Source organism: Furipterus horrens, unplaced genomic scaffold, assembly GCF_987537825.1.
Source record: "Furipterus horrens unplaced genomic scaffold, mFurHor1.1.pri manual_scaffold_9, whole genome shotgun sequence".
In the NCBI taxonomy this organism is placed as follows: Eukaryota; Metazoa; Chordata; class Mammalia; order Chiroptera; family Furipteridae; genus Furipterus; species Furipterus horrens.
Genome location: NW_028327179.1, coordinates 8,287,900 through 8,312,356, shown reverse-complemented (window position 1 = coordinate 8,312,356; position 24,457 = coordinate 8,287,900). Strand labels below are relative to the sequence as shown.

At 48.8% G+C, this 24,457-nt stretch overlaps 1 protein-coding gene across 1 annotated transcript in view; it reads left to right on the top strand.

Moving 5' to 3' along the window:
- FKBP9 (FKBP prolyl isomerase 9) overlaps nucleotides 1-23,273 on the top strand; it is a 33,366-nt gene extending 10,093 nt beyond the window's left edge. The window contains exons 3-10 of the mRNA XM_090287036.1: nucleotides 300-489; nucleotides 1,078-1,223; nucleotides 4,837-5,026; nucleotides 11,561-11,706; nucleotides 14,515-14,701; nucleotides 18,172-18,317; nucleotides 20,649-20,812; nucleotides 22,586-23,273. Coding sequence (XP_090143162.1) covers nucleotides 300-489; nucleotides 1,078-1,223; nucleotides 4,837-5,026; nucleotides 11,561-11,706; nucleotides 14,515-14,701; nucleotides 18,172-18,317; nucleotides 20,649-20,812; nucleotides 22,586-22,762 — 1,346 coding nt within the window. The 3' untranslated portion in view covers nucleotides 22,763-23,273. The remainder of the gene's footprint in view (nucleotides 1-299; nucleotides 490-1,077; nucleotides 1,224-4,836; nucleotides 5,027-11,560; nucleotides 11,707-14,514; nucleotides 14,702-18,171; nucleotides 18,318-20,648; nucleotides 20,813-22,585) is intronic.
- Nucleotides 23,274-24,457: the final 1,184 nt, after the last annotated feature.

The window sequence follows — 24,457 nt, the reverse complement described above, 5'->3', positions numbered from 1 at the left end:
TCTTTGGAAGCTTTAGATTGGGGAAAAATAAGCAGTGAACACACACACAGAGCCATCTTAGGTTTATTTCTTCTAGCTATGCACGAAGGTGGTATTAACGCGGGTGTCGTGACTATTACCCTTGTTGAGAGAAAAATTTTGTTTTTCTCCTTCAATTTCATTGGGCGGAAGGGTGTGGGGTGGGGCGGGCGTGGCTCATTCTGGAATTGGATCCCAGTGTCTCCGCGAACCCTGGCAGCATCCTGGGTGTTGACGAGACCTGAAAGGCAGCAGCTTCTCAGCGTGAACTTTATTTCTAGCTGGTGTGATACCCCCGCATTCAGTGCTTCACTTTGATGTACTTCTGATGGATATTTGGAATTCCGAAGATCAGGTTCAGATCCACACGTACTTCAAGCCCCCGAGTTGCCCTCGGACCATCCAGGTGTCTGATTTTGTCAGGTACCACTACAACGGAACCTTCTTGGACGGCACGTTGTTTGATTCGAGGTGTGTCCACATTCATGCTGCTCTCCGTGAGAGGCCCCCCAGCTCCTCTGTCTCACCTGCTTTTCATGCCCCTGGAGAAACCGGAAAACGGACCCTACCCAGCTTCCACCAGCATCAGCTTCTCCTCTTGGGGCTTTGGGGTAACGCTTTATGCTCCACAGCGCCAGCGGCAAAGTTGTAATACATCTTAGAAACACCTGACGGCGATGTTTAGATCCCGTTGAGCGAAGGGCCCTATTACCAAGTCGCTCCTGTATTTCTGGTTCATTTTTATAGTTTTCCTGTGGAAGGAGGAGGGGAAGGCTGAATGTGTGTGAAGCTACGGAGCAGCGTGTGTGTGAAGTGCTGTAACTAGGGACAGGGAATCCTTTCTTCCAGCGTGTTTGGTTAGACAGAAGAACAGGCTTAATTACACACTTTCATAAATTTGAGGACGTCTGTGATTGGGAACAAAGATCCATATAGGCTTGTCTCCAGGGATGGGGGTGGGTTCATTGTGCAGCTGAGTATGTGGGTAACAAAAAGCCAGGGATGAGTGACAGACGTCCTCGTGGCCTGCGACTTTCCTCCTTTCCCGCCGCTTTTCAGCCATAATCGCATGAAAACGTACGACACCTACGTGGGCATCGGCTGGCTGATTCCTGGCATGGACAAGGGGCTGCTGGGGATGTGCGTGGGGGAGAAGCGCACCATCACCATCCCGCCTTTCCTGGCCTACGGGGAGGACGGAGACGGTAAGTGCTCTCACCCTGCGGGCCTCTCTCCCCTGCCCAACCTTTCATTGCAGCGACCAGTTCAGCTTGCCGCGTGACATCCTGCGGGCCTTCTGGTCTAGATCAGCAGCGTTCATCCAGTGTGCCGCCGGGGTGTTTGAAACAGGCAATTCCTGGCTGTTCAGTCAGGGGCACAGACCTCTTTTCCCTTAGCTTCTCAGACTGAAAAATGACCACACCCAGCACATCAGTAGCCGTCCAGTGTGAACGCCCTGTCTTGAACCATAAATACATAGGTCATATATATAATAGAGTTGAATCTTATGTGTCACGTCACATAATGAGGTTGCGTCTAATTGGTCAATTCTTGGTACCATCAATCCTTTACATACAAGTGTAGGCACCTGATTTTTTGAAAAACGTCCCTTGGGAGCAAAGAGGTAGGTAATTACTATTATTATTATTATTATTATTATTATTTTGTAAATCAATTGGAATTATACCTTCTTTTTGTCAGACTGGCAAAAAAAAAAATTGTATATTTTGGTGTGCCACAGAAGTTTAGTACTTAGTTCATGTGTGCCATGAGGTGAAAAAGGCTGAACATCGCAGGTCAGACTTGCACTGACCAGCATGACCACCATTAGCTCCATGGGGAGAAACGCAAAGCAGACTGTTAGAAAGAAATTAAAGATGTAGAATATTGGCATAAATGGAATTACTCTGTTACTCATATTTTGAATTTCAAGCATATTTAATCATACTGATAGGCTGATACAACAAAGAGGCATCCAGACATTTGAACAAGCAGGTATCTGTGTAGTTAAGAATAGAAATGAAAACAGGATGCTATTTGAGAAGTTTTCTAACAATGCTACCCAACTTTTAATAAACCCCCTAATATGATGTTTTCCAAGATACAGAGCTGGAGGAGAGGGGAACGCAAGTGGATGGGGCTCAGCCCCCCCCTCCCTGTCCTCTCCTTTTATGTATTTACATCCTGGGGACCTGGAGACAGGGTCTTTAAGAAGTAGGGTGGGGGCTGGGGGAGTTCCCTGCTAAAGGAAGAGTTTGAGAAGAAGTTCCACAAATACGTCTGACTTCTCCCTTCCCCGAGATATGCTGTTATTCTTGCTGATGCTGCAGCGGTCTCAGCCTTGCCCAGTGGACATTCATTTGCCTTGGCTCCCACATTCTTTTGACTTCATCTGCATGTACCCGGCATGTATAATGAAACTAGATGCCGAGCCTAATGTGAGGACTACTTCTTATTTATCTATGTTAAAGAATTAATAATTTAAATATTTACAATAAATAGTTTATGTAACATAGTTACTTTTTAAATACTTTATATTTGAATACTATACTCAGCTATCCAGGTATCACTTTGACTAGGCGAATTGTATGGGAATTAGCTCTCAGAGGAGTTGGTAAAAAACAAAACAAAACAGTCAATTAGTAAATAATAATGCCAGAAAAATGTAAACCCTGGGTGACTTTTAAGGTTTTCTTTTTCTCTTAAAATTAAAAAAGACACAGAAAAGGGAAGCCCAATGAAAAGGATGGTATGATGAGAGGAACAGGTATTTAAATCTATACAAAGGAAAAAAAAAGATACAAAAAAGTAGGAAGGATAATATCGTGCCACAAAGCCTCCCACTCACACACACACCCACATTTCAGGGATGGACCATGCATTCCAGAGGCTGACTCAGCAGCCTGGTGGCTGCAGATTTCATCATCTCCCCCACCTCCCAGCCCTGCCCCAGGGAAGGGAGACAGGCAGCCAGCTGAGAGAGCGCAGGCCTTGCCATGTGGTTTGCCTGCCCAGGCCCACTGCTTTGCGTGGTGAAGCAAGTAAGAGGTTGACTCAGTGGTTTGTCAGTGAACTTCCTTTCATCCCAAAGTATTGGATTTAGAGTTATTGAGTGGTTGATGTTGATCTTTGCAGGAAGAGCTTCTACCCAATCATCCCGCCCTGCAGATTATCATGTTGCTCATATTCAATGTGTCCTCGCTGTTAGGAAGATTTAAGAGAGACGGTACCATCCAGAAGTGAGATAGAAATGATTCGGGGACTATTTATATTTCAGATCGTGGGTGCCATTTTTTCCTCTTACCTTGGCTAACTTTATTTTTATCTATATCTTGTTTTGGAGGCACTTAGAGGATTGAATTTTGCATGTTGTCTCTTAAAAAAATTGGCTGTGTCTTCCAAAGAACAAGTCTAGGTAGTGTTCTCCAGAACCAGACCTGAGCTTTGGCATTTGTGCCTTTTAATATCTGTGATTTGCATTTGAATACAAACAGAAACCCACAGAGGTATGTACTGGGGTTTGCATGTGGGTGACCCGCACAGAGCCTTGATTTGCCAGCACAAGCGTAGAAAATAGGGTCACAGGGTTCCTAGACAGGAACCGGCCCAGAGCAGGTCTGCCTCAGGCCGGCTTGAAGTATGTGGGTTCTTGACTTCATGTAGGAAAGCTTTCACCGCACACGTCCAGATGATTGGGAGAGCACGTTTATTAAAGCTGGGGACAGTGAAACGAGGGAAGGGCTTAGGGCGGAAGAAGTCCCAGGAGAGAGCCGCACCGGTGTTCTGGTGTGGCTCCCTAGAAAAGTTATAGGAAAGGAGTGAAGGTCACAGAGATAGAAGTGAGCCGGGGCGGGGCTGCTTTTAGCTCACCAGGAAGGCAGAGAACAAGGGGGCCCTGGAGACAGGGTCAGGGCATAAGCTCCGGTCGAGCTGCTGCTGCCGGCTGCTCCCCTGGCTGCAAGTCTCCTTGCGACCCTTAGAGTTTACAAGGAAATAAAAGGCTCATGGATGGGAAGGGACAGGGGTGAGCTCTAGAGCAAGCCCGCCTACTTGAGCCTTTGTCGTGAGGGCTTTTTATCTTTTTTTCCTGTGGGTGAGAATCTTAGGGGAGGGTTTCAGCAGAATATTCATCAGCCTTCCAGATGCATTTTTGATATCCTGATGTGTCAAAATGAATACGTAGCAGGGTTTGGGAACATCCTTTGGTCTGCTAGGCTGTTTTCCTTCTACCTTGGGTCTGTCTGGCTTTTAACAGGGTTTTTGTTATTTGTTCCCCTGACTTCGTCTGTCCTTGGGTTTAGCTTGCACAGATGGCATTAATTGGGTCTCTGTTCTGTATTTTCCCAGGCCAGGGTGATTTAAGGTATGTATTCTCTGGTCAGGGAGGAGAGGTGTAGACCATTTTCCCTTGAGTGTCCTTGGTTAGTGACCTTGGTTAGGGAAGATAAGGTCTTGTGATTCACCAGCTGGCTGTGAGTTGGTCACACTGATTAGCCTTGTTTAATTTTCTTGTCCCAGTTTTCCCATTCCACTTGCCCAGGAATTTCCCTAGCTGCTTTCTATCTGTCACAACAGTAGCCCGTCTTGTCATTAATAGCAGCTTGCTTCTTTTTCTGAGCAAGTCAGGCTTCAAACGACACCTGCCAGTTGGTGGTGAGACACCAGGGGAACCACCCAAGACGAGGAAGAGCATGTGTTTCCTTGGCCGGAAATCTTTAAGGAATGCCTCCCACCAACGTGGCAGGTGTTGAGTTGCAGTTGAAGAGCCTCCTAAAATCCTGTGCCCTGATTTCATCAGCCCCCTGCATTTCCCTCTAGGGAAGGACATCCCTGGGCAGGCGTCGCTGGTGTTCGATGTTGCCTTGTTGGATCTTCACAACCCCAAGGACAGCGTTTCCATTGAGAATACGGTGGTGCCCGAAAACTGCGAGCGACGCAGCCAGAGTGGGGACTTTCTCCGGTATCACTACAACGGCACGCTGCTGGATGGCACCCTCTTCGATTCCAGGTGAGGACCAGGCAGCTGGATGCTGTCACTGCTGACTCGGAGGCAGCCTTTTCCCCACCAGCACGGGTTTCTCTTTTCTGATACTGAATTCCTTCAGAGGCTGTTAGAACTGTCTCTTTGGGGCCTGGGGGAGATGAGTCTGCAGGAAAACAGGAGAGTCTCCCCCTAGACGCCCACCATCCCTCTTTACTGTACCCAGCTGCCCCCGCATGAATTCAACTGTGGGTCTCAAGGTGGGAAGTGGCTAGGAGGGAGGTCCAGGTGGTAGGATGGGAAGAGAACAGACATGGTCCAGGACGTGTGGGTCCTAGTTCCTGGGCATGGTGACTTTGGATGGCATTTGAACTCCCAAAGCTTCAGTTTTTTTCACCTTACTCAAAGAAATGGTTTACCAGATAAGGGAGGTGGAAACACTGCAAACTTTGCAGTATTTTTTAAATGCAGGGGACTGGTTGGCTACATTCAGCTTCCTTCTGCTGTTGAAAAGGCTGATTACAGAGCCTCTGATGTTATTCAGAGTTGTGCTTTGTCGAGAAGGCTCAGCCTGCGGGTGTGGTGTGCGGAGGCTGAGATAGGCCTGGGGTTTGGCCCGTCTTGCCCCTTCAAACAGCAGGTGTTGTTTGGAAACAGCTCCTGGAGAGCAAACAGGTTGTGACAGCCATCTTCCTATCTCTCTGAGGTAGTGGGCTCTGGGTTTATTTAGTTATCCAGAAGCAGGACAGAAGAATTTTTATATGGTATTCTCTTATTTGAATAATTCATTCTTCCTGCTCCTAGCATCTCTTCTTCTAAGTTTTTTCATTTTTGGGGGGGTGGGGTGGGGTGGGGGAGTCATAGTCATGGTTCAGAATTAAAGCCAAGTATGCAGTGGGATATGTTGTGCCACCACCTGTCCCTGGGCACCTCACGTCCCCTCTCCCAGAGCCACTACACGTTAACCACTTTTATTAGTAAGCGCCTTTTGAGACTTCTGGTCAAGATGGAGGCGTAGGTAGACACGCATCATCTCTGCGAAACCACAAGAAAGATCACAACTAACCTCGAAACAAAAAATACCCAGACCTGCCAGAAAATCGAACTGCATGGAAGCCTGACAGCCAAAGATTTAAAGAAGCTGTATTCATCCAGATGGATAGGAGGGGCAGAGATGGGGAGATGGGGCTGGGAGGACACGGTGTGTTGGGGGCAAGGTGGCGGCAGCAGCAGCGGCCAGTGGGATGGGTGGCCCCACGTTCACGTGTGGGGAATGAAAATCAGGAGGGATACCTTGGGAGCGATTGATTCCAGCCCCAGGCTAGACCACACAGCCCAGAGTTCCAGTGCTGGGAAAATAAAGCCTCATGACTTCTGGCTGTGAAAACCAGTGGGGGTTGGGACTGTGGAAGATACTGCAGGTCTCTCAGGAGAGTCCCTTTAGAGGGCCCATACGGTTCTAGAATGTACGCAAACCCACCCGCTCTGGGAAAGGAGGGGGTGGGAGAAGAAGCAGGTGTGCTCAAGAGAGAGAAAGAGCGAGCACTAGGTCCTCCATCCTGAAGGGTTTTTATCTGCTCTCTAAAGGAGATCTTAGGGGAGGTATCGGGGGAGGATCTCAATAGAATAGTCCTCAGCGTTTCCAGGTGTGTCCTTTCAAGGTCATGGTTTTTACAGGTTGGTCGTCACCAGGGCAGGGGGTCGTTAGTCAGTGCAGCTGGTCCTGACGGCAGCCCTGGTGTTGCTCTGTCTGGTTTTGCTGCTTTTCTGGGCCTGGGGCTGCAATGCACCTGAGGCCTGGATGTGATCTCTAGTCTGACAAGAACTCGGCTCTGTGGCCAACAGACCTGAGGCTTCGTTCCTAAGATTATTTGTCGGGGGTCAGAATTTCACTGTCCTGAGAACTTAATGCTTAAGGGAGTGGCTGTGCAGGGGCTTGTATGAGGTTATTCTCCAGCCCCTTATTTCTCCTCTAAGGGGTCTACCACGTGACAGTGCTGTGCCTCACTGGGGCTGAGGTCCCACCCTACAGTTGTCCATGCTGGGCACCCAGGGCCCTGGGTGACCTTCGGGACCTGGCCTCTTGTCCTTGCTCTGCTCATGCCTGTCTAACTGCCTACCACAGTATGTCTATTTTATACAGGGTGTCCCCCCCAAAAATATACACACACTTTAAATAATTATTAAGTCGGTGTTTATTAAAATACATTTCATTTTCAAAATGTAATAGAAGCTACAGACATTATTTAATTGTTTTCTCAACGCCTGTTTTCAAAACTGATGTCCGTTGTGGTCCAGGCACTGCTGACAACGCGAAGTATTGGAATCGCAAACATCACAAAACATCTTGTTTGGTGTTTGTGTGCTTTCTCGTTCAATGGCTGCTCTCAATTCAGCGATTGTTGCAGGTTTCGTAGCGTAGACTCTGTCTTTTAAGTATCCCCATAAGAAAAAGTCTAGTGGTGTGAGGGCTGGTGAGCGCGCAGGGTAGTCTACGAAACCCCTTCATCCAATCCACCTGTTGGGCAAGGTCTCATCAACGTGGGCTCTAATGTCGTGATGGTAGTGGGGGGGGGGGGCTCTTGCTGTTTCGTGAGGTTTGCGATTCCATTGCTTCACGTTGTCAGCAGTGCCTAGACCAGAATGGACGTCGGTTTGAAAACAGGCGTTGACAAAACAATTAAATAATGTCTATAGAGTCTATTACATTTTGAAAATGAAATGTATTTTAATAAACACCGACTTTATAATTATTTAAAGTGTGTATACATTTATTGGGACACCCAGTATTCTTCTCCTTGTTTTTTCTTACCTTGAAATTTTTCCATATTAATATGTAGAGAGAAACTATTTATTTTTTATGTCTGTCTGGTGTTTCATTGGGTGAATGTACCATATTTATTTAACCATTTCTCTACTGATGACTATTTGAGTCGTTTTTCTTCTTTTTCTATTACAATAAAGCTCCAGTATGTGCATGTATATTACTACTTGTCATATATGAGCTTAGTTCTTTTCTATATTTCCTTGAATTATATGTCCATTTAAAGACCATTTTTCTTGTGGTTATGAGATTTCTTTCCATATTAATGGAATCACAGTTTTCTCAGGTTTCAACCAGATTTTCATTTTAATACATCAGGGTCTAGTCTATCCTAACTGCTAAGTAATATTCCATTGTATAGATTTGTCTTAATTTGGGTAATGAATCCGTTTTGACATTTTAGATAGGTCCCAGTAATTATTTGTAGCTAAATCTTAAAATATATGATAAATTACTTCCTTGGGATAAGTTTCTGGAAGAATCTCTAGGTCTCAGTTATGTGTATTTTTATAGCTTTTGGAATACACTACCACGTTGTTCTCAAGAAAGGCGTTCATCACTGTCTGAGAGTGCCCCATTCCCTGCAAACTTGGTAACACTGGGGATCATTTAAAACTAATCTTTGACAATTTGTAGAAGAAAAATGGAATCTTATAGCTGTGGTCAGAATTTCTTTTATTGCTGTTGAGGTTGAAATTCTTTAAAATGTTTAGTCACTATTTGGATATCTTCTTTTGTGATTTACCTGTTTATTTCTTTTGCCTGGTTTTATATTGAAGGCATTGGTATTTGCCTTTCTCTTAGTGATTTGAAGATTATACTGAAAATATTAACCTTTTTCTGGTTGTATATGTTGTTGAAAATGTATTTTCTGTTTATTTTAATTTTGGTTCTTGTGATTTTTGACCTATTTAAATGTAAACATTTTTGTTAAATATATTCCACTTCTCCTTTATGACTTTATTCTTCTATAAATTGTTACATAGTCTGTCTTTGGTTACTTCCTAAAGTCTATCTCCTTCTTTAGAGTAGATAAATGTTTGTCTGCGTTTTTTTTCATGTCCTTTATTCAAAAATTTTAAAAAATATTTATTGTTTTTTTTTTTTTTTTAGCGAGAGACACACTGTTTTGTTATTCTACTTATTTATGCATTCATTGGTTGATTCTTGTATGTGCCCTGACTGGAGATCGAACCCATAACCTTGGTGCATCAGACGATGCTCTAACCAACTGAGCAACCTGGCCAGGGCACTCATGCCCTTTTAATGGTTTTATTCTTTATCTTGTAAAATATTCTTTATTAGAATTTTTATTTTATATAGCATTATGTTCTTATTGTATAAGTGAAACAATACAAAGATACCTAATAAAATGTAATAATTTCCCATCAACTCCTTCTAGTCTCGCTACCCAGGATAAATATTAATAACCTTCCACAGGCTCTCTCCATGCTTATAATTGCTTTCGTGTTTAAATCGTCAGTCCATCTGGAATCTGTTGTGGTGTTCAGTGTGGTAGTTAGGATTTAACTGGCTTTTTCCAGATGGTGAGCTAGTGCTTCCAGGACCCTTTATTAAATAATTCTGTTTTTCTCCTCACTCGTCACAAATCTGACTTTTACTAGGCACCAAATTCTTACGTACACTTTTGGGTCTTTGTCTAGAATTTTTATCCTTTGCCACTGGGCTCACTTTTCCTGGGCCGGCGTCACACCTTCAGCGCTGTGGCTTTTTAATTTGTACGACAGAGAGCATTCTTTGTCTTTCTTAAACATTATTATTTTCCGCTAAGTGACACATTGACATGGTTCACAATCCTCAAAGCATAAAAAGTATACCATGAAGGATTTTTCTCCTGTCTTTGCTGCCCAGTCACCCAGTTCCTCTCCTTGCAGGGAAGCAGTGCTATGAATTTCCTGGGTCTTTTGTCCATACACCGTGAGAGACATAGTCCCCTGTTTTAATTTTTTACAGGCATGAGAGCTTGCTGCATCTTGATTATTTCTTTTTCCAAATGACTTATAGGCCCCTCTCCTCCCCCATACACACCACTCAGATTTTGACTGCAATTGTTTCAAAATCTGTTAAGTTAGTTTGGGGAGCGTTGCTAACTGGACAATCCTCAGCTTTCTCCCTGGGAAACACGATGGTCTCCCATTTATTTCCATCTTCTTTTAAAGTTATTTAAAGTTCTTTCCCGTCAAGCGCACCCTGTTCCTCCAGTCTCTTCTGAAGTTCTTTCCTTCCTCCAGGCCTTGGCTGCGTTGCCACACCTGAGCTTGTAACCCCAAGTGTCCGCTGTCTCCCCAAGACCCGCGGAACCTTTGCCCACTATTCCAGCTGGTGCTTTTCCCTGCTCCGAGGCACCTGCCATCTCTCCCGCCACCTGGTGCCCCTTTCTAAGCGATCCCATCTCACAGGTAGCCCCCTCTTTCCTCAATGGCTAGCGCTGAGCTGCTCGTGGCTGATGGTCACCAAACAGCTGCTGGAGAGGCAGTCACCTGGGGAAGGTGAGAGGTCAGAGGGCTGAGCCTGTGTTTCCTGTGGGGCTGTGCTCCCGCCCTGGTCTCCTGGCCCCTGTAATGAGGACATGAAGGCTCCTCTCCACAGCCTTTTGGGGAGGGGGAGGGGATGCAGAGAGCCTGCTCCCTGGGGCTACCATTTCTTCACGCCCCATGGTTTTGTGGCCTCGGAGGGGTGTTGAGAAGGAAGACCCCTCCCTGCCCTCCCTGGCCCCACCTCGTACCAGGCCAGCATCCTTTGGCTGTGTGCGATGAGGTAACAGTGGACCTGCCCGGCTCTTTCAGTACAGAATTTGAGCTGGGTAGTAGACGTGGCAGATGAAGTTTCATCACTTCATTCTGGAATCCTCAGGCTTTGGGGAGCTGCTTCTGTTCTCACCAAACCCATGATACTTGACCTCAGCTGGCAGTTCACATGAAGGCTGGCTCTCTCCCCTGCGTGGAATGCTTGGGCCCCCCGCCAGCAGCACTGGGAAACCCAAGTCCTCAGCAGAAGGCGGCGTGGGGAGCGGGGAGCACAGCAGGGAGACTCACCCCGGCTCTCAGGATACAGGCTACTTTCCTGGCAGTCCGAATATTCATGTCCCATATGTACGGCTCTTCTCATCTTTAGGTGCTAGAGACATTGTCCTTGGACACGCTCTTAGTTTCTTTTTTTATTGATTGATTGATTGATCTGAGAGAGAGGAAAGGAGAGAGAGGAAGGTAGGGAGAGAGAGAGAGAAGGAAACATTGACTTGTTGTTCCACTTATTGATGCATTCATTGGCTGTTTCTTGTATGGGCCCTGACCAGGGATTGAACCCGCAACCTTAGCATATCCAGAGGATGTGCTAACTGAGCTACCCAGTCAGGGCCCACTCTTAGTTTCTGATAAGGGCCCCCCTTGATGCTGTTTTCATTAACTTGACACAGTTGCCGAGCATACAGTCCAGTTGACATTAGCTACACATCCGTGGATGTTCCCCATCACTGCGTCCCATTCATAACCTGACCAGAGGCTGGGAGGGCTTATTCTGGGGTGCTTCTGTAGATGGCCACCTCTACGCTGTGAGTGGACAGAGGAGCCTGTTTCCTGGCTCTGTCCTCAAGGTCTAAGGCTCACTGTATCCCCGGGGCTGGCGACTTCTGTGTCCTGTTGCCTCACGGTGCAGACTAATGTCACAGCTGCTGTGGGGTCCCTCATCAGGAACCTCTTTCTTGTCTTCTTTTCTAGCTACTCACGGAACCGCACCTTTGACACGTACATTGGGCAGGGCTACGTGATTGCTGGGATGGATCAAGGTTTACTTGGCGTTTGCATCGGAGAGAAGCGAAGGATTGTGGTCCCCCCTCACCTGGGGTACGGGGAAGAAGGGAGAGGTGAGTGCCTGCTGCCTTCTGTAGGTCCCATGAAGCGGCATCGATGGCTGCTTGCACCCCGGTTCCAAGCAGCCAGGGCTTCTTGAGCAAAATGTCGAAACTGAATCCTGCTTGAGACTTGAATGCTCAAGTAGTTTTAGTTCTAGAGATGCTCTGTTGCTTCCCTTGACCTTCCTGCCTGTTTTCCTTTTGAACAATTTTAAACCTACTCCCAAGTGGAAAAAGCTGTAGAATGAACTTCTCTTAGTTTCCCCAGTCGTTCACGTCTTCCTGTATTTTATTTTCTCTCTCTCCGTCTATAAATTATGTTTTTGTTGTTGTTGAGCCCCTTGGAAGTAAATTCCCAAACCCCCTTTTTGCTTTTTAACAGCTTTATTTGAGGTATAATTTATATACCACAGAATCCACCCATTTTAAGTATACAGATCAGTGCCGTGCAGTAAGTGTAGGGGAGTTGAGCAATCACGACCCCAATCCAGTTTTAGAACAGCTTTGTCGCTCTAACCACAAGCTCCCTTTTAAAAATTACACAGATAATGCACATTGACTTTAGCAAAAGAAAATACAGATACAGAAAATGAATATCTCCCCTAATCCTCCCACCCAGGAATATATATACATTGTAATAAGGTAAGAAAAGAATGGCCCCCAAAGATGTCCACGTCGGTCCCCAGACCCTGTGAATATACGAGCTTTTATGGCTGAAGAGACTTGGCAGAGGTGATTAAGGTAAGATCTTGAGATAGGGGCATGATCCTGGGTCATTCAGGTGGCCTCGATGTTCTTAAGTGTGTTTGTAACAGGGCAGCAGGAGGTCAGAGCAAGGAAAACACACTAAGCAGCTGACTTAGGAGGCGGAAGGAGGGACCACAAGTCACGGAATGAGGGCAGCCTGGGGAAGCGGGACAAGGCAGGGGCACAGATCCTGCCCTGAAGCCTCCAGAAGGAACGCATCCCTGCCAGCACCTTGAAATTAGACTCCACACCTCAAATTAGGAGAATAAATGTGCATTGTTTTAAGCCACCAAGTTTATCATTAGTTGTTATAGCAGCGATAGGAAACTAATACCACCCTGAAGCGAATGCTGTTCTCCACGTTGCATGTACGTGAATCTATGTAGATAAAAGGAAACACACATCACCTTACACAAAGAGTGACAAAAACCGGGCCATCTATACACAAGACTTTGTGATTTCTCGCTCCGCCTAATTTGCTTTGAACGGCTCTCCAGGCCATCAGGTGTTTTGAATGGTTGCGTGGTATTCCCAGCCAGATTTCCTTTCTGAGTGGTGTTCTTTCTCATATGCCCTTTCTTTGCTAGCTTGCTTAGGAATCGTCGACGCAGTATTTATTTTGCTTTTGTTTTCTTTTTGCTGATGGGATTCTGGCTGGCCTGGCAGGCTGTACATAGTCACTTTGTTAACCTGGATCTTTGGGATTTCCCCAGTAGGGTATGTCCAGAGAATCTAAAAAACAACAGGTTGGTTGAACCATGGATAAACATACTGTTTCCCTGACTTAAATTTCTGGTTTATGAAGCCACAACGGACCACGGCTTAACACACATTCGCCAGGCTTGCTCCACGTCCTGTTCATGGAGTATCTTGACGCTTTGTTGCTCTGTATCATGTAAACTTCTCCTTCTAGCCAAATGCATGCAGAAATAGAAATTACTTTCTGCGAGTTCGTGTTGCGTCATAACCCCCTAAGGACTAGTCCATCCATCCTTTCTCTAAGAAGAATTTGTTGATGGAAAACATTTGCTGAAATTATTTTGCTCCTTTTGGCTTTCTGTCAACTATGAGACGGAGCTCTACAGAGAATTGCATAAGGTGCTGGGGAGCCTCGGAAGGCTCATAAATTTTCTGGGCACGAGGCTGCTTCCGCCTGAGTCATTTGCGGCTGTGGGGGAGGGGCACCCAACGCCTGACCTCCAGGTGCTTTTGTGCTGGGTCCACCTCGGTCCTCTTTTGATTGACACCCAGGCTCTGTCTGTGAGGTGTGATAGGACCTAATGCTCATCTCTGAGGGACTGACCCCAGAAGGATGTCGGGACCCGGAGGAAATGTACAGGAGATGTTTGTGGAAGGACGGAAGCGCTGGGCTCTCCGTGGGGCTCGCGGCTCCATTCCTGGCACTGCATTTTCTTGCAGCCATTTTTTTTTCACCTGGTTGCTGCAGAGGTTAAATGAGTGGATACATAGGAAAACCGCTTTTGTAAATGAAAACATTATTCAGAGGTCATGTTTTCGAGTGGAGATAATGGGAGAGAAGAGTACATCAGTGGTTTTGTGTGGAACGAACAAACAGGACCTGTGGTAAAGGCGCTTGGGGAACTCGGGGGTTCGGTATCCTAAGGGGTGTCTGTGGGCAGTTGGGCTGCGCGTTTTCCCCAGGAGCGTTCGGTCAGTTTTCGCTCTCTTGCGCCCTGACTTTCCCTCTCATCTACCTCTCGGTCCTGGGAGGAGCCGGGCGAGCCTTCATGTGGCCGCGCTGTAGCCTCCCCATCTGCGGTGAACTTGGCCACAGATCTTTCAGGCTCAGCGATTGCACGGGGCAGGAGCTCATCAGCTTGAACTGTGGTCCGAACCCTGCTCCTGACTGGCTGCCCGGCCCTGGGCAAACCTGTGCCTCGGTTTCCCCATCTGTACCTTCCTTCTTCCGGAACTCTGTAGGATTTCATGCCTGCGAGCCCTGTGCTCATCACTGGGTGCTGTGAGGAGGACATACGTGGCGATGTGGATGGGGAGACACATGTCCCGCTGCTCGGTGGGTCCCCTCATTCACCTCCTGTGTCTGACCCGCAGGCAATATCCCCGGCTCGGCTGTGCTGGTGTTTGACGTCCATGTGATCGACTTCCACAACCCCTCAGACTCCATCAGCATCACCTCGCACTACAAGCCCCCCGACTGCTCTGTGCTGAGTAAGAAGGGAGACTACCTCAAGTACCACTACAACGCCTCGCTTCTGGACGGGACCCTGCTGGATTCCACGTAAGGGCAGCTGGGAGCGGTGGGGGTGGGGGGCCTGGGGATACCAGTCGTGTGTTCCCAGGATTCCCCTTTCTTCTCATCAGGGACTGGTTGAGAACTTCTATCACCATGCACCCCCCCGACCGCCCCCCAGCAAAGCTAAGCCCACGTACCTGCTCAGGCGCATCACTCTAATAAGAGTTCCCTAAGACTGGCCTCCCCCTGCTCCTGGGAAATTCTTTCTGAAAAACAGATCTCAAAACTGCTGTCTTTCTTTATTGCTTCTTTAAAAGTAAACCTGCAGATAAATCCAAACTCTGGAGTCTGGTGCATCAGATGGTCCTTGTCTGCTCTGTTCCGCCCACATGTCTCGTCTTCCGCCCCTACCCAGTGCTCCGGCAGTGGGGCGGGGTGCCTGCTGTTTGTCCTTCCCTCCTGGTCAGCTCCTGCCCTGGCTTAGACGGCCGCCCTTTTCTCAAAACTGCTCCTTAATCCTTAAGAAGAACCAACTGCTCCCTCTTCCACAGCCTGATCATGCTTTAGGCTTTATCTGCCTCTCGGTGTTTATTAATATTTTTATTCCTTACGCCTGGCCCCGAGATAGCACCAGGAGAGCATCTCATAAATGTTAATTGATTGAGATGCCTCTGAAATGCTATTAGAGGAATCTACAGTATAAACGAGGCTCAGGGAGGCTCGAGGAGCTTGGCTTCTTAGATATCTTCAGAGGCATCTGGAAACTAATATGATATCGTCCTCCCGGGGAAAGAGACGTTTTCCGCCTTCCTTTCTGTAAGTCCACGTACGTGCCTCCCTTTTGGCACCAAGTCAGACCTAGATTCCTGTCCGGTCTTGGGGAGAAGGCCTTCACTTAAAGAGTGTGTGTGGCACTTACTCCGGATGTGGGAGGGTTTTCTCTTCCTCCCACAAGTCCCTCTGCCTTGCGGCTTCAGGTGACAGAATGTGGCTGGGGAAAGCCCTGGGGACACACAGTCCAGACCTCACTCTGCTGCCGTGAGGTCCTGTGTGCTAACGCAGTTAGTATATTTTGTCACATGCCAAATGTGTTGATTATTAGAAGCGTCGTTTGATGAATCTCTGAGAAAGTAAAAATACTTCCAAAAAATTAGGACACGCTGTCCCTTGTGGCACGGATGCCAATGACAGCGATGTTAAACTGTGAAAAAATATGCGTTGTAGAATCAAGGAACAGGGAGTAGCTTCTGGGGCGAAGAGTCACGGGCCTGGCTGAACACACCTCCTTGCACTGATGTTGGAGGCCGGTGGGGGTCAGTGGGGAGGCCGCCTGGCCTGGGGTTGTTTGGGGGGTCAGGGAGTTGATGCATGTGAACATGGTCCATAACGTCAGAACAATCTACAAGGTCAAGGGCGTGCTGACCTGGCTCTGGCTAATGTTCACACTTTTGTCTGGCTGCAGAAAGGGGACGTGGGGTGGGTGATGAGCGGAGGGATTCTGCCTTGGTGCGTGTTCAGGGTGGGCTCCTCTCGTGGTGTGGGGAGAATCAGCTTCCCAACCTTCTGCCGTGTGTTTGGTTGGTTCACAACCTTCTCACAGAGCATCAGGAAGCCGCACGATGCTCCTTTCTCTCATCCAAGACTCCGTTCTGCACCACGAGTGTCATTTGTGGGACAGCGTCCTTGCTGGGCTCTTAGGGGGTAAACGTCAGAATCCTGGGGCCGTGGGTAGTGTGGCGGGCTTCTGCCTACCCGCGTGTGGGAAAGGGGCCCCTTCCGGAAGGCGGAACCTGGTCCCACTCCAGCCCTGGGAGGACCCTATAAACAGAGGAGGCTGTCGGCTGTTGGGAAGATAGAGGGAATGTGGGTGCAGAGCCAGGGAGGCCCATCCCAGGCAGGAGGCAGGAAGCTTCCGAGAATCTGGGAATGCCCAGAAGGAATGAGGAGAATGTGTGAGAGAAAAACTGGTGGAAGAGAAAGAAAAGGAGACCCGAGGGGAAAGAATTAGTGGGGTTTTCAGACTTGTCCTGCCTGGAGGGTTTTCTTACTGTGTTTAAACTGGCCTTGGAGAGGAAGAATGGGGATCCGGGATTGGATGACTGAACCAGTCCTTGAAACCCAGTTGTCCCCAGAGAGGCCCCGCCGGTCCCTGGAGAAAAGCAGCGTGAAGGTGCCTCTGTGCTGCTGACAAAGGAGGGACTGTGTAGGGGCGGAGCAGGGAGCCCCCCTCCTGCAGGCCGTGGGCAGAGGCGTCCTGTACCAGTTTTTTTTTTTTTTTTTTTTCTGTTTCGTCCCCAGTAGGACAAATGCAAACCCTGTTTTGGTTTCCTGGCCCCAGAGCACCCGCCGGGCCCTGGGAACCAGCTTGAGGAGGGAAAGAGGAGGCAGCCCTGTGCCCAGGGGAGGCTGGGAAGCCTGAGGAGGGGATGGGACCCAAAGGGGCTGACCCTTCTGTGTTGTCACCTCCTGGTGAGGGGCACCAAGGGGCCTCTAAGATATCGGGAGCCTCTTCTCCTTGGCATTGGAGAACGTTCCCACTGTCTGCCCTTGGGAAGTGATAGGAATGCCTTAGGTTTGGAAACGCATTTATTTTCAGTAGCGGTCGAGGTGAGAGAGAGCCTGGGGACCGTGGACATCAAAGATAATGAAAACCAAGGCCCAGATTAAACTGTTCTTTTTCTGGAGTCAAAGGCTGTTACCGACCCGAGCACTTTCCACCCTGAAGGCCATGCATTGGTTGAGCTCTGTATACTTCTTCTCCACTGTGGCAAGTGCAATATACTATGTCCTGTTTAGAGCATCCCCGTGTGGCAGCTATTACTGTTTCCATCTTGTAGATGAGGACACAGAGGCCGCATTTCCCAGGGTCAGAGCAAGGGACCGAACCAGGATTCAGACTCAGGCCTTGCTGAATGCGCAACCCAGGGCTTTAACTACATTATCTGGTTATAAAACTCCCATGGAAATTTCTGACTAGAACATGGAAACTTAAAAAAAATGTGTAAGAGCCGTACAAAGACCTTTGTTCCCCCTGAACCATCGGAGAGCAGGTTGTCCCCACGATGTCCCATCACCCCTGCGTGCGTTAGTGGATTTTCCCTGGAGCCAGGGCCCTTCTCCTGCGTAACTTAATACAGACGCTGAAATCAGGAAGGCAGCATCGATGTGTTACTACGTTTAATTTTCAGACGCCACTTCAGTTTTGCTAAATGTTCCCCAAAAGTCTTTAATAGCCAGAGGAACCTGTTCCAATATGTCCTAACACCGAACCGCCCTCCGGGCTTCCTCTGATTTTCATCTTGACACTTGTGAAGGTTCTAGCTGTTCTGCTGTTGTCTTTTGCAAAATGACCCTCCTGAGGGTTTGTCTGTTTCCTCAGGACTCGATAGAGGCTCTGTGTCTTTGACAGTGACGTGATGTGCCAGAGAAGGGATGTGTCCTTCTCCTGGGGACACTCCCAGGTACCAGTGGATGGATGACCTGCCTGACCAGGGACTCTTCTGCTTCGTCCTCAGGTGGAATTTAGGCAAAACGTACAATATCGTTTTGGGATCTGGACAAGTCGTGCTGGGAATGGATATGGGTCTCCGGGAGATGTGCGTTGGAGAGAAACGAACGGTGATCATTCCCCCGCACCTGGGCTACGGGGAGGCTGGTGTGGGTAAGTGACAGACTAAAGGGTACGTGGGGTACGTTCATCCAAAGCCTGTGCTTCTGGGGAGCCATATTTAGAATCACACTATGCTGTTTCCATTTTGTTTTGGGGGGATTTTTTTTTTTTCAGTTACAGTTTACTTTCAGTATTATTCTGTATTGGTTTCAGGGGTACAGCATAGCGGTTAGACAATCATATACTTTACAGTTTCCCCGCCCCCCCCAATATTTCCAGTCTCCACCTGGCACCACACATAGTCGTGACAATAGACTCTATTCCCTTTGCTGTACTTACATCCCCATGACCCTGTTGTAGCTGCCAGTCTGTGCTTCTCCCTCCCTTCACCTTGTGCATCCAGTCCCCCAACCCTGCTTCTTCCCTTTTGAACCCCAAGAATCTGTTGGATTTTATTTTTTTTAAAGCATTGAACATTTTTTGTTTAAAGACCCCTATGAACTGGGTTGATGTTATGCTAATGCCCCATGTCCTCTTGAGAGAGCGGGGTTTCTGTGAAATGAACTTGGACCTTCGAGCCCACGTGTGGGAAACGTCCCTGACGGAGCTGTCCCGGCAGTGTCTCGCAGGCCAGGCCAGGCGCCTCCTTCCGGACCTGTCTCCTGGGGCCGCGGGAGGCTGCTGGCCTTCGCTTTTCGCTTCTCCTGAATTATCCGTCCAAGGAGGTTTCCTTTTGTGAGAGATGAATTCAGGTTCTAGAAGCCCTGGCTTTATCTCGCTAGCCCTCCCAGCTGTCATGGGTCGTATACTTGACAGTTTCGGCCAGAGTGAGTCCACAGCGGGGACCTGGGCACCGCCCCCCTTCCCCCCTTTTTTCAGTGTGTTAAGTGCTCCTGCTCTCTAGAGGTGGAGGCGGCGGGAAGCACTAACTCGTAAAAGTGATAGATGCTTTGGACTGATTTTCTGTTTTTGATAATTTTTAAATAACTCAAAAAATACTCCCTGTTACTCCTTCCCAGTCTGAAAAGAAACACAAAACATATGTTGTATATCCTATAATACTGTGCTCCTGTGATTATATATTAAAAAATTATAACATAATCTGTTCTAATAATTTTAAATAATATATATTATGTTTGTATATATAGTCACATACTTATATAACTTCTTTTGGGGCCATGTTATATACGATGTCTGTCCAGAAAGTACCCAGTCATGTACTATAAAAAATAGAGACACATATTGAAGAAGATACAAGAAACATTGTACATAGGACGACACCTCAGTCCCCTTCAGAGTAGGCACCTTGGGACCTCACACAGTTCTCCCAGTTGCCATCAGCTACCCCATTGTATTTTCCTGACTCATCGATAATCTGAAGTCTCTTCCCTCTCAAAGGTGATGTTAGTTTTGGGAAAAGCCAGAAGTCGCAGGGCACCAAATCTGGGCTGTAGCGGGGCTGAGTCACCTGGGTGATATGATGTTTCGCCAAAAAAACTGCACAAGATGTGATGCATGAGTGGGCGTGTTGTGATGAAGCTGCCAATCACCAGTTGCCCATAGCTTGCGGCCCTCTGAATCCCCCGATAGTTTCTGTGGAGGAAACTTCAAGCTTAACGCAAAATTTGATGCAGATTCACTGCTTTACTCAGGCATTTTGAAAGTGATGGCCACACAGTACAGATGCTCACTCAGTGGTATCTACCGCCCCACTGACTAGTACAGTGAAGTTGTCATTGTTCATACATGCGCATTCCAGTCCACTCACCTTGGCTGCCAGGTTACAGCGATGTCACGCAAACCATTCTTGTCGTATTAACAATGGCTAAACTTTTTCTAGACAGACCTCATATACTTTCTGAATTTGTGTTTACAGTCATATCTTAGATCATGATTTTAAGGCATACTTTATTATTGTTCCAGTTCTGCTGTTAGATTTATTCAAAAGTTCTCCAAATGGAGTCTCTACTATTTAGTGGCTTTCAAACTTTTTTCACCAAGACACGCAGTAAGAAATACATTTTATCTCCTAATCTGTTAAAAATAAATATATATATAATTTATGCATATATACATGTACATTTAGTTTTATATGGAAAACTGAAACTCGAATTTCATAAAATGATACTTACCCTTTTTATGTGCAAGGTACCTGGATCTGTTTTATTCTGTTCCTTCGTTTAAACAAAAAGTGCTGGTCACCATCCTCTAAACTCATCTGATGGCTCCGTAGTCACTAATACAGTTTGGAAAAACCAGGGGCTGATGCTGAACGTTCTTGGTCTCCCTGTGGCAGCTAGAGCCCCGGGCGGGGTGGGAGGTTGAGGGGGCCTGTCCGCTGCTGCGTGGCACTAACCCGCTGCCCCCCTGTCGCCGAGGCAGATGGAGAGGTGCCGGGCAGTGCTGTGTTGGTGTTTGACATTGAGCTGCTGGAGCTGGTGGCCGGCCTGCCTGAGGGGTACATGTTCATATGGAATGACGAGGTCTCCCCGAACCTCTTTGAAGAAATCGACAGGGACGGCAACGGGGAAGTCCTGCTGGAAGAGGTAACTGGCCTTTGGAGGCAAGTGGGACCGAGGGAGCTCAGGGAGCCTGACTGGGCCTGGGGACCCATCCCGAAGGTGAAGGCTTCTCAGGGTGTGGGGGCTCCTGTGCTCATTTCCCGGGGTAACCGTGACCTGCGAAGCTCTTGGAGGGAACTGGGGGCACAGGCACCGATTCGGGGCTCGCAGATCTGGATCGGTCCTCAGCTCCTTGGTGTTCACGCACACCTGCGCCCGTACTAAGCGTGTTCACATACATTATTCTGCTTGGCCCTCACGATAGCCATTAACCGTCCCTATTGTTCACAAGCAGCAGCTGTGCCCACGGTCATACAGCTCCCCAGGGGTTTGAGCCAAGACCCACACCCCAATTTGAACTTCTGGATCCTGTGTTGTCTCTTCTGTACCGGACACACCCTTTGCGGAGTCCTTTGTCGTGTCACAGCCCTGGCGACGTCCGGCGCTCATCTGTTCTGCGCCCGCTTGCTCAAGGACCTCGCTCCAGCCTCCCCACTTCCTTGCACGTCGTCAGCATTTCCCCGGCTGCTGGCTTGCTCACGTTGGCACTGAACCTGCCTGGTCTTGCCCACGGGACCAGAGCCTCTCATATCACCGAGCCAGGCAGTCAGTCCTCACTCTCAGGCTCCTTTGTGTGATGCCTTCTTTCCCGAGCTTCCAGGATCCCACACATCGTTGGCGTTCCTTCCGCCTCACTGGTAGCTCCTCAGGAGTCTGTTCTCTGATCAAAAACGGAAGTGGGATCGTGGCCGGCTGCAAATCCGAACCCTATAGAAGGCCCCCCCCACCCTGCCTTTTCCCAAGTCCTTACAGTGGCCCGTGAAGGGTCTACAGCTGCTGGCCCCAGCTCCAGCTGCTTTGCTCTTGCTGGTCTGTGAGCACACCCGGCGCGCATCCACCAGGCCTCTGCACTCACTCCTGTCTCTGCTCTGAAGACTTGCCCGGGGTAACTGGCTCCTTCCCTCACTTCCTTCAAGCGTTTTCCAGGTCTCCCTTCTCCGCTGGGGTCTTACCCGGACCACCAAATGGACACTTCAACCCCCTCACCCACTTGTACTTTAAAAAAAAATATTTTATTTATTTATTTTTCAAGAGAGGGGAAGGGTGGGGAAAAAGAGAGGGAGAGAAACATCAATGTGGTGTTGACTCTTGCACGCCCCCAACTGGGGACCTGGCCCACAACCCTGGCACGTGCCCTGACTGGGAATCAAACCGGCGACCCTTTGGTTTGCAGGCCGGCGCTCCATCCACTGAACCACGCCAGCCAGGCCTCACCTGTACTTTTGATCTTCCTTACTTGGCTCTCCTCTTTTGTTTTTCTAGAGCATTTCACTTCCTAAGTTAATATGTAACTTATTGGTTGTGTCCTCTTTGCATGGTGTGTCCCCGCTACTAGAATATGCTAGCATGAGCAGGGCAGGATGCATCTCTCGGATGGTGCCCCACACGCAGCAGAGGACACGTTTTTCTTGTGTGAATGAATGAGGGTGGGCAGCAGGGTTCTCTGAGTCTGGGTGACTGGGGGTCAGCCTTGGGGAAGAACCAAGGGTTGATGTGGGGAGAAGGCATGGACCCCGGGGGCCGCTGGGGTCCTCCCGTTGGGGATTTCCCACCTGCATGGGGAGGAGAAGGCGCAGACTGTGGAACTCCCACGGCTCTGTCTGCTGAGCCAGTTCACGCTCAGGTTCCGCTCTGTTCGGGCCTGGGCTGGGCGCCCTCGGCTGCCTGTCTCAGGGTCTGTCCTGTCCCCCTTTCCAGTTCTCAGAGTACATCCACGCCCAGGTGGCCTCTGGCAGAGGGAAACTCGCTCCTGGTTTTGACGCCGAGATGATCGTGAAGAATATGTTCTCCAACCAGGACCGGAATGGAGACGGCAAGGTCACGGCGGAGGAATTTAAACTCAAAGACCAGGAGGCCAAACACGACGAACTCTAACCCTGATGCAAGCCAGTGTGTGACACCAAGGCCCCTGTTGTGCACAGCGTGCCATGCAGGGCGTGAGAGTCTCTCAGAAGGTGAATTGTCAGCACGTGGTAGTGGGTCACACATCAAGGGTGGGTCGATACACATGGTGAGAATTGTAGGCCGAATGCCAGCGGTATTAGACACAGTCGGTGCGCGGAGCCTTAGTGTGGGCTGGGTAGGACATTGAAAAGGCCGCACTGCCAACCATTGTTCTGTGGCCTCCTGGGTAGTTTTGTTATTAAAGGAAAATAGTGTCATACAGAAGTTCTAGCCATCTTGGAGGAAACGGAAGAAAAAGGGTCCAGAATATCTATGTAAAGAGGATGAAGAAAAACATTTTTAACTTGCTGGGGTTTTATAAGCGTTGTCTAGATGGGCAGGAAAAAATAAAGGGCATGTCCCAGCAGGGTCCCCGGAAAGCCCCAGAAAACTTCTCACCGGCCTGTGCAGGGCCTTCTCCTGAGGCCCAGCCTCCACCCTTCCCCCCCATTCCCCCCCCCCCCCCCCCCACTTCTCTAGTTAATCACACCCCACGCCATTGTGGGCCTCTGATTGGCTGGGAAACTTGAAGTTTAAAAAGAAAATCAGTGGGCCCAACAGATGGCACCTAGGAGCACGGGTAGAGAACTTGATTCTGCGTTTGCCACGAGGGATTCCCTGCGTCCCCCTTCTTGTTCCCATTGCTCTCTCCTGCAGTGCACTGAATCCTTTGATCAGGTCGATACGCGCAGGGCTGGTGGCCAAGCCGAGTTCCAGAGTAAGTCACTGTAGCCGAGGTGGATATGCCATCCCAACAGACGAGCATAAATAAGGTGGCATAGTTCTGCTGCTCTTCTGTGTCCCAGACAGGGAGGTGGCCAAGCCCGGGCCTCGCTCCAAAAGGGAAAACAAGGATACTACACCGGCCAACCTGTCCCCGTTACGCAGTAACCACCTTGCTGCCTTAAGTCCCCTGTTCCCAGCTGGTGGCGGCACACACCCTGAAGTAATCCAGGATCCCCTTCTGAAACTGCTTTGTTTTACTAATTTAAACTGTTTTGTACTGACTTAGCTCAGAGGTAGTCCCTGAAGACGCCAGGCACTTGTTCAGTTGAATGTTGGAAACCCGATCTTTCCGTATATAAAACGTTGAAGTTTCTCGTCCGACTCTGTGTCTGATTTGAAGGCTGAGAGGACCTGCTGGGAATACACCATGCAGGCAGGTGTGCGGTGTTGAATTGGGAGAGCGCTGAACAGGATAGCAGGGGGTTGTCGGGTCAGGATCCTGGCGGGGAGCACCCTCCTAGACACTTCTGCAGAGGAGCTAATGAAGAACTGTTGCAGACGTGTGGACAGGACTTGGGGACCCGGTAAGAAGGTCAGGGGCCCAGGACAGCTGGTGGCCAGCAAGAGCAGGAGGCTGTTCCCGCCTGGGTCTAAAGGGTTGGGGGAGCCCAGGCAGGGCCCTCTGGTGGGGGTGGTGGAGGGCCTGAGCCGCTCCCAGAACCGGAACCGAGGCTGGTGTCCGACCTGCCATGGGCTCCCAGGAGCTGAGCCGGGTCAGAACCAGAGGGAAAGGAGCTCGGGGCTGGTGGCAGACGGAGGTCAGAGACAGGTGGAGAATGAATCCGGGGAGGCCGGGGTGGGAACAGATGGAGAGTAACTGGCACATGGATGGGGCACACT